This window comes from Bos indicus, unplaced genomic scaffold (genome assembly GCF_029378745.1).
Source record: "Bos indicus isolate NIAB-ARS_2022 breed Sahiwal x Tharparkar unplaced genomic scaffold, NIAB-ARS_B.indTharparkar_mat_pri_1.0 scaffold_80, whole genome shotgun sequence".
NCBI classification, from domain to species: Eukaryota; Metazoa; Chordata; class Mammalia; order Artiodactyla; family Bovidae; genus Bos; species Bos indicus.
Genome location: NW_027223739.1, coordinates 241,571 through 251,669, shown reverse-complemented (window position 1 = coordinate 251,669; position 10,099 = coordinate 241,571). Strand labels below are relative to the sequence as shown.

At 42.5% G+C, this 10,099-nt stretch overlaps 1 protein-coding gene across 1 annotated transcript; it reads right to left on the bottom strand.

Moving 5' to 3' along the window:
* Positions 1 to 3,362: 3,362 nt before the first annotated feature.
* On the bottom strand, positions 3,363 to 9,554 carry LOC109571908 (zinc finger protein 420-like). The gene is made up of 4 exons (XM_019978426.2): positions 9,521 to 9,554; positions 8,403 to 8,498; positions 4,454 to 4,723; positions 3,363 to 4,387 (listed from the first exon to the last, which is right to left on the bottom strand). Exons 1-4 carry the CDS (start codon positions 9,552 to 9,554, stop codon positions 3,363 to 3,365), a joined length of 1,425 nt encoding a protein of 474 aa, XP_019833985.2.
* Positions 9,555 to 10,099: the final 545 nt, after the last annotated feature.

Genomic DNA, 10,099 nt, shown 5'->3' with positions numbered 1-10,099 from the left:
AAGGGTCTCTCATACTTTTCTCATTCTTTTCCCCAAACTTCCTGTGGAATTCTGGACCACTAAGGTAATTCTATTCATAAGGGCAATTTCTTAATGCTGTTCTAAATGTCTGAAGTTGCATATATATGTAAATTCATCATTAATTTCCCCTACTTCTCTAAGATCCCAAGACTGAACCACATGCTAATGGGAATCTCAGAACCTAGGCCTCCCCTTGTTGATCTCTCACAAAGGGAATATTTTCAGCAGTTGAAAGGCACTCATTCAGGTTGAGAATTTTTCATGCTTTATCGGAGAAGGCAATGGCACCCCACTCCAGTACTCCTGCCTGGACAATCCCGTGGATGGAGGAGACTGGGAGGCTGTGGTCCATGGGGTCGCTGAGGGTCAGACACGACTGAGCGACTTTACTTTCACTTTTCACTTTCATGCATTGGAGAAGGAAATGGCAACCCACTCCAGTGTTCTTGCCTGGAGAATCCCAGGGACGGGGGAGCCTGGTGGGCTGCCGTCTATGGGGTCACACAGAGTCGGACACGACTGAAGTGACTTAGCAGCAGCAGCATAGAAAGCCAGGATACAGACAAGGGAGAGAAGGTTCTGGGACACAAGGTAGAAGTGACCTAAAGAGCCGGTCCTCACTCTGAGAAAAGGGAAAAATAAGAAGTTGATAACAAACACCCCAGGCAGAAACTTAGAGGCAGAGAACTAAAGGTTTGCAGGTTCCCTCAGTTCAAGCATTTTAGGGGAAAAAGCAGACACAGCCCCAGACCCAGGACAGAACATGTACCTGAGAAGCTGCTCTTTCCTCCTCTTCTTCCTCCTGCTGTGTCTTCTCTGAGGATGTTATGTAGCAAACACACCTCTGCATCTTGGAAAAATACCTTCAAAGGCACAGCTCTTTAACCTGCAACCACCACAACTACAGAGGACCTTGAAAAGCTGAAAAAGACCCACTTCTCCTGTGCTGTCTCAGGAGAGATTCAGGAACAATCTCTTCCTACTTGGAGACCAGACTGTGAACTTATTTCTTGATTGTTCTCAGAGAGAACTCCTAACCCTCTGCTCACACAGACCATGTGAGCTGACTTCCCTGGTCCAAATCCAGCTAGACCAACGCTGCTGCCTCTCCTCAGACTGAAGCCAGGCCTCAGCTCTCACAGATGGACGAGCAGCCACGTCCTTAATCCGTGCCTCCCCTTAGAAGCCCCTGGAGCACTTCCTACACACCACACTGATGCTCCCACAGGACCAAGAGAGAACTCTGTGGGGAAGTTATCGCTTAACACTGGTCATGTGATCTAGTTAGGAAACCAGGTTGAAACCACTTAAAGATTCTTTCTGAACCATTTCAGTGAATATGAATCCCTCGAGGTCAGGTCCCCACTCTAAGAAGTTATAAATCTGGAGGTCTGAAGAGGGGCCATGAATGAGTCTTCAGCAAGTTCCCTGTTTATTTTGATGCTTCTCCCCCAAGACCCACACTCAGGAGCCCTGAGTTTCAGCCCTCACACTCAGCACACCTGAGACCTCTCAGGAGAGGTTCTAGGGCAGGAATTTCTTAGGTCAAGGTTAGGACCAAGCAGAAAAAGCTCCAGTATTTGAGGTTCAGGCCTTTATAAGAGACTTTGGGTGAAGTGCTGTGGGCTCCCCAGGCTGAGCGGGGATGGGTCCATTCAAACCAAGAGCAGCAGGAATCTGGTGAGCTCTGAGGATGTCACTGAAGGGGGGGCCTGTGCAGTAGACCCTGGGGTTCAGCAAGGCTGCTGATCTCTAGGTGGGTGGTCATCTAGTGCAGGTGCTCACAGGACTGGCTGGTGTGAGTTCAAGGACCTGCAGGCTGCCTGCTCCCCAGACAGACGCTGAGGCAGCAACAGCACGGAGCAGTCAGGGAGGCTCTCAACAGTACTCTGTATAATCCTTATTAGAATCATCACAATGTCCCAGAAGTTACAGAGAGGGGGGGGGAAGTACAATGGAGAAATGATGGGAAATATCCAAATATTTGAGGCTTAAAGGCAGTATGGAAACTAATTGTTACAGATATCATCCCTCTGTGCTAACAAAGAGTTTATTGTTAGGTATTCTTCCCTTCAACCTTAAATCGGTAGGTTGACACTTCATTACACACCAACTTCCTCACAAGAAACCATCCAGTTTTATTCACATGTAATATCACACAGTCAGAATCAAACCTTTTCCAACCCACTGTGTAACTGAATAAAATACAGATTACAAGCGTAAACAACAATATTCATTCCTCTGATACAGTGATCTGAGAACAGTTATTTCTACGGTTACAAAATGGAGGCTAATCGTTTATGAAACAAGACATACACTAATTACATGACTTTTCTGGGAGGGGTTTCCATACATTTCTAGGGTATCAGAGATGTCTTTATTTGAAACATGTCAACTAATATTCATGACTTCTGTTGATATTATAAAGATACATCAAGATTTCAGTGAACTGTCATTGTATTTTCCTTAAAAACAAGTGACATAACTATTGAAAATGTACATCGTACTTTAATATGTGGAATTACTCCCTGAACACTTACCTCATGGTGACCTATAGGGATATTTGACATGAATGACTAACACCTCCATTTAGATGTACATGTTATGTTAGTGTGTCCTTAATCTTCTAATGGAGAATAAATAGAAATGATTTCTCACTAGGATAGAAGGCCTTGTCTTATCTTTGAGGTAGCAACCATCAAAACCATAACTTTGCATACACACTAGAAATGAAGCATAGCAGCATGGAGTAATTTGAGAGTTGAAAAGCATTTATTTTGGTTTTCAAATAATCACAAACCGTGTCAATATAAACAAAGATATATTGCTAATAATTGTACATTTCTAAATACCAACACGTCCTTGTGATCCATACTAACATATCAGTTTTCTATCTGTTTTAACTATGGATTATTGTCTATAATACTTCTCCTGAAGAGGAACTTCAAAAAACAGGATTGATGAAATGCTTTCTATTGTGCAGGCTTCCCTAATAGCTCAGTTGGTAAAGATCCGCCTCCCACTCCAGTATTCTGGCCTGGAGAATTCCATGCACAGTCCATGGGGTTGCAAAGAGTTAGACACGACTGAGAGACTTTCACTTTTTCTAGTGTGCAATTTCTGGTATTTATGTAATTTAATTTTCATTAAATACTTTTCTACATTTTCTCATGCCATTCCTTATCTTTCTTAAATAAATGGTCTTGTATTTTCTCAAGTGTATGTTTAGGACAAACCTCTTCCATCACTTACTTTATTACTAGGGTTTCTCTCCAGTACATGCTGTCTGATGTCTAATGTGGTGAGAGCTCTGATTAAAGCCGTTGCCACTCTCCTTACATTCATAAGGTTTTTCCTCCAATATGAATTCTCTGATGTTGAGTAAGATGTGAGTGCTTGATAAAGGCTTTTCCACATTCTTTACATTTGTAAGGTTTCTCTCCAGTATGAATTCTCTGGTGTTGAATAAGACTTGAGTGGTGACAGAAGGCTTTTCTGCATTCTGTACATTTATAAGGTTTCTCTCCAGTATGAATTCTCTGATGGTAAGTAAGACCTGAGTGCTTGCTAAAGTCTTTGCCACAATCTTTACATTTATAAGGCCTCTCCCCAGTATGAATTCGCTGGTGTTGAGTAAGAGTTGAGTTCTGACTAAAGGATTTCCCGCATTCTGTACATTTATAAGGTTTCTCTCCAGTATGAATTCTCTGATGGTAAGTAAGACCTGAGCACTGGTTAAATTCTTTGCCACAATCCTTACATTTATAAGGCTTCTCTCCAGTATGAATTCGTTGATGTTTAGCAAGAGTTGAGTAGTGACTGAAGGCTTTTCCGCATTCTTTACATTTATAAGATTTCTCTCCAGTATGGATTACTTGATGTTTAGTAAGATATGAGCATTGTCTAAATGCTTTGCCACAATCCTTACATTTATAAGGCTTCTCTCCAGTATGAATTCTCTGATGGTAAGTAAGACCTGAGCACTGGTTAAATTCTTTGCCACAATCCTTACATTTATAAGGCTTCTCTCCAGTATGAATTCGTTGATGTTTAGCAAGAGTTGAGTAGTGACTGAAGGCTTTTCCGCATTCTTTACATTTATAAGATTTCTCTCCAGTATGGATTACTTGATGTTTAGTAAGATATGAGCGTTGTCTAAATGCTTTGCCACAATCCTTACATTTATAAGGCTTCTCTCCAGTATGAATTCTCTGGTGTTGAGTAAGATTTGACTTCTGATTAAAGGCTTTGCCACACTTTGTACATTTGTATGATTTCTGCTGCATATGAGTTATCTGATGTTGAGTAAGACATAAGCTACAAGGAAACACTTTGCCACATTCTGTACATGTGTTTGGTTTCTCCCCTGCGTGAACTCACTGTTGCAGACTGAAATGTGAACACCTAAAAATGGCTTTGCCACCTTCCTTACCTTTGTAAGGTTTCTGCTCTGTATGGATTCGCTGATGTTGAGTAAGATTTGAGTTCTGATTAAAGGTTTTGCCACACTTTGTACATTTATAAGGCTTCTCCCCAGTGTGAATTCGCTGATGTCGACTAAGATGTGAGCAAGACATAAATGCTTTTCCACATTCCTTACATTCGTAAGGTTTCTTGCCAGTGTGGATTTGCCGATCTTGACTAAGCTTTGAATTCTGATTAGAGGTGTTGCCACACTCTGTACATTTGAAAGGTTTCCATCCTGAATGAATTTTCCTTTGTCTACTTAGACTGGATGAGTTAGTAAAGGCTTTCTCACATTTCTTACACTTGTAACTTTTCTGCGGATTCTGAATACTCTGCTGTTGAGTGAGATTTGAAGACTGATTAGAAACATCACCATATTCACAATTATAAGTCTTCTCTCCAGTATGTGTACTCACATTTAGTGGAAGACCTGATATTTGATACAAGATATTCCTACATGTACTATTTTTAGAATCTCTGTCTGAAGATTGAGGTCCCTGATGTTTCATAGGGTTAGAGTCTTGTTCAGTTTTATACCCAGTTTCATTGCATGAGTGGTTTCTCACTCCATCGTAAATATGCTTGTAATTATTGGGGGTAGAGCTCTTACTTAATGCCTGACTCATGTTATTACACGTGAGAAGTTGTTCCGTATTAACCGTATCATGATGTGTATTGAACAATGATGGTGGGATTAACTCTCTTCCATTATTATCAACATGACACATTTTGGAACAGAGAGAAACTGTCTGTTGGTGGAAGCATAATGACCCCTTGCTCACAGATCCCTCAAACTGATTATATTGTGAGTTTTCCCCATCATTTTTAAATTTCTGGTTTTCAGACATGCTTGAATGTATGTGTAATCGAAGCCCGTGTTCAGAGTGGTTTGAATGAGTATTTGCAGTAGAGACTGGATGACTTTCCAGATTTTCCACATTTCCCTTCAGAGAACGTGTACGTTTCAAAAAATGATTTAAGCCTTTGCTTGAAGAGATACACTTCTCTGCAGAAGTTGATAACGGAAACGGGTGTTTTCCACAAGTTGACTCACATTGCTCATTTCTTTTGGCAGTAATGTCCGCATTGCGTGAAACTATCTCAGTTTCTTTATGTCCATATAAACATCTTCTAGATCTTTCACATATCCCCGTATATTCCTGGTCTTTCATTAAATGTTCGTTTCCAAGGTGAGCTCTTTCATATATTCCTAGGTTTGCTTTTTGGATTAAATTTTCTAACCTTGGATTCTTGGACATCAAACCACGGGTGTTGTGAGAAGACACAGCTGAAAGATACCAAATAAAGTTTTCTTATCTACTATTCTTATCTACTGGGGCTGGTGCGAGCTCAGTTGGGACAGAAGGCCAGCCTTCTCTGTGGGAAGAGAACATGGCAACAGTCTGTGGCAGCAGGACAGAGTGAGACCTGTACACAGGGTACTGACCCCAGCCCTGCGCACCCAGCCTGAGAGGGTGTCCACCAGTGCAGACAAGGGCTGGGTGCTGGAATGTGGGGTCTGGAGAGCAGACCCAGGCAGAGGACTGCTGTGGGCGGTGAGGAAACGTCCTGAGGGGATGGGACAGAGGGAGGAGTTCTATAAACAGGAATGCTTGTGGAGGAAGCCTGAACCACCATAGCACAGAGCGCCATTGTTGAGTGATGCCCAAAGGGAAGACCCACCATTGCAGCCCCTCTCCCCCTGTGCTGGCCCCTCCTCCCCCAGCACTAGGAAGGGCCACCACCCCCGTGGGCTCTATTGAGCTCCAGCCACAGCCTCCCCCCATGCACCTCCTCCACCATCAGCAGACTCCTGTGCTCTGGGGCAGCCTCTGGAGCAGACACCTGTGGGTGGGCCACACACACAGAAGGAGCTGAAAGCTCAGCTGAGCCCCAGGGTTAAAGGAAGAAAAACTGAAGTCTCTCCTCACGATTGCACAAACCATGCTTTTATACCTGCAATTGGCTTTGTCAACTCAGCCCCTACAGAGCATCTGAATGGACAACCAGGGCTCCCCCAGTCACGGGAGTGCAGCTTTAGCAGCTGTAGACTTTGTGGGGATGTCTACTAGGGGGTGGGGCCAGGCCAGAGTCTGAGCTGCCCCCATAGCACCACAGTGGGTCCAGCTCCATGAGTGCAATTCTGGGACCTGAGTTCACTGGATCTATGCTGGTGTTCCAGTGAAAACAACATCTGAGAGACACCAGAGCAATGTGCCAGCATGCCCATGGTTGAGGGGGAGCCAAGAGCAGTGCCAACATGGGGTCACAGGAGACTCACAGCACGTGAGCACACCCCAAGGTGAACATCCCCAGAGAAGCAATCCTTGGTGGCTTCTCTCCCAGTGGGTGTGCTCCAATCTTAGCTGCCTTGACCACAGATCAGAATCACAGCGAAGAAACAGATCTGGGGGCTCGACTCCACCAACCAGGGAGCAGATCCCACCACAGACAGGGCAGTGACAGCCACAGAGCCAAGGGGAAGCTCCCCTCAATATCCAGGGGAGGCTCGGGTCACAATAACAGCAATCAAAGCCCAGATCAAGGGGTTAATGGTCCAAGCCTGTGGACCAACCTCACCCGCCAGGGGGAAGACAAGAGAGCAAGAGGAGCTAGGATTCGGCAGCCTGCAGAACAGACCACAAACCCAGAAAATGTGACAAAATGAGAGGACAAAGAAGTATGGTGTACAGGAAGGAGCAAGACAAAAAGCTACAAGAACCACTAAATGAAGAAGAGATAGGTGGTCTAATGATTACTTTTTGACTTACGTCATCTTGAATGCAGATGCCCCTAGGTGCCCTCTAATTCTTTAGCCCACTTCTTACTTTAGCATGTTCTAGTAGATGTTTCCATCTAAAAATCATAAACCATACTGACGTAGGTCTAATCAGAAAGCGAGGACATATAGGACAAAGTCTGGGGAAGCTGATAACAAGATTAATTAAATAAAGTAGTTGTTCTTGAGAAATTAAGAAATGAGACTTTAAAAATATGGTGGGAACACAGGGAATGCTATCAATGCTCTGTGGAGATCTAATTGGGAAGGAAATCTAAAAAAGAGTAGATATCTATACGTAAAATGGATTCTCTTTGCTGTACAACATTGTAAACCTGTTAGACTCCAATAAGAACATTTTAAAAACAGTATATTATCTAAAAATTGTAATAGTTTGAAACCATTAAAAATATGGTGGAAAATGTTTTAAGCTCTTATGCCAATTTATTTAAAAATTCTTTGAGTTAATTGAATATATTTAAGTCTTTTAGCATTGAGGAATTGGGGCAAATACACTTACTATTTCATATGAGTTCATATGAAGAAAACAGAAACTTTGAAGTAATCCAGAGATATGCATTCTTTCTCTTTAGGGAGGTTTTGGTTTATACAGTGAAGAAATTACTTGAATTTAAAATTTATAAGATCATATTTGTAGCTTCCAGTGTTTTAGAAATTATAAGTTAGAAAAAAAAAAAAAAACAACCCTCTGTCCCTAGTATTCCTAGAACTTTGGCAGTATGTCTACAATTCCACTCACATACTGCCACCTAGAGGTAGAAACAAACTTTAATAGGAGCGTCTTAGAGTTTTTCAGAAAAGTGCCATTTTCCTAGGACCCCCAAGAAATGGAATAGTAACAGATTCATTCAGGTTGTCACAGGCCAAGAGCATTTCAGTTCTCACTGCGATTGAGAAAAGTAATCACTGGACATGAATTCAGGAATGACTTAAGAGACAGAATGGGGCAGGTGATATCTGCCTATGACAGCAACAGAGCAACAGAAAGAAACCCAGACTTCTCTAAAATCATTTCCACTGAAGCAGATCTTCCCAAACCACATGACAAAAGATGAATACCTCACTGATCCTGGGACCTGTCGTTGAGTCATCGGCTCCATCCATTCACACCTACCTGTGTATATGGCTGGTGGCTCCAGTCTCCTTACATCCCAGGGATTCTTCATTTGCTCCAGAAAGGTGACCAGGTCCAGCTTAGAGACCACAAGACCTGCTATCAGGAAAAGGAGTATTTGTTTTGCTAGAGATTCATCAGTTTCCAATCTAATATGTATTCAAGTGAGAAGAGAAGGCACATGTGCTAAGTCGCTCCAGTCATGTCTGACTCTTTGCCACCCTATGGACTGTAGCCTGCCAGGCTCCTCTGTCCATGGGATTCTCCAGACAAAAATACCGGAGTGGGTTGCCATGTCCTCCTCCAGGAGTTCTTCCCAACCCAGGAATCGAACCCACTTCCTTTACGTCTCCTGCATTGGCAGGCGGGTTCTTTACCACTAGTGCCATCTGGGAAGCCCAGAGAAGGCGTGGTAGAATGTCAATACAGCCTAGAAATAAAGTATTTGGGGACAGCATTTCCTAGGCTGTATTAACATGCCCTGGTGGCTCAGCTGGAAAAGAAGCCACCTGCAATGTGGGAGACCTGTGTTTGATGCCTGGGTTGGGAAGATCCTCTGGAGAAGGGAACGGCTACCCATCCCAGTATTCTGGCCTGGAAAATTCCATAGACTATTCCATGGGGTCACAAAGAGTCGAACACGACTCTAATCATGACTCTAATCTTGCTCATTACATTATTAACATTCTAGAGAAGGCATGGTTGAATGTTAATATAGCCTAGAAAATTATATCCCCAAATACTTTATCAAAAGCACTTTTATAACTAACAAATACATAAAGAAAAGACCTTGAGATTCTAGTCAAGTACTACTAAGGCCAAAGTAAGTAAGAGTAGAAATCTGATTTATAAAGGAGAATGGCACCCTTTTATGCCACAGAACCTACAGAATTACCACTAACCTAGAAGAAGGAGACAGATTACATCAAGGAAAAGTTAGAATCATAATCAATCATCATGAAATCTTCTTTCTCAACTCATAAATAATCCATTTTTCCCATAGAAAGCAAGGATCTGAAACTATTATAAGAAGCAGAACATTCTAGGAGACATTCTAGAAATGCAGGAACCAAAACCATGTGGGTAGATAAGGGATTCTGGAAGGCAGTTATCCTCACCCAAGGAGGCCAGGTTCATGTAGTTCTCTAACATCACGTCCCTGTACAATTCCCGCTGACCAAGGTCCAGGCATTCCCACTCCTCTTGGGTGAAGTCTATGGCCACATCCTGGAATGTCAGCCGTTCCTGAAATACAAAGTACAGATGCCTTGTGGCCATGGGAAGACTTCCTAATGTGACCCAAGATGAAACCAACAAGAGAAATGGTTTTGATTTAGGAGAATGTCTGGTGTTACAGCAGCAGCAGCTGGTGTTACACATGAATATAATTTGTACACAGTGATATTTTCTACCATATTTTTAACCCCAAGAAAAGAGGATGAGATACGATCCATCAACCACTACAGAAATTATTCTGATTTGGAAGACAAATTATAAAATAATCAGATCAACATTGGAATATTTATTTTTGAGTGCTGTACTCAGTTGACAGAGGATAAACTGTCTATCAAAAGAAACAGGAAATATTTTTTTAAAGCACTTCCTGATCCAAGTGTTCTGGAGTGGACTCAGTGTGCCACATTTTTAACAAGCTTATTTGAACTAGTAATGTTGAAAATTCTGCTCCATGAGTGACA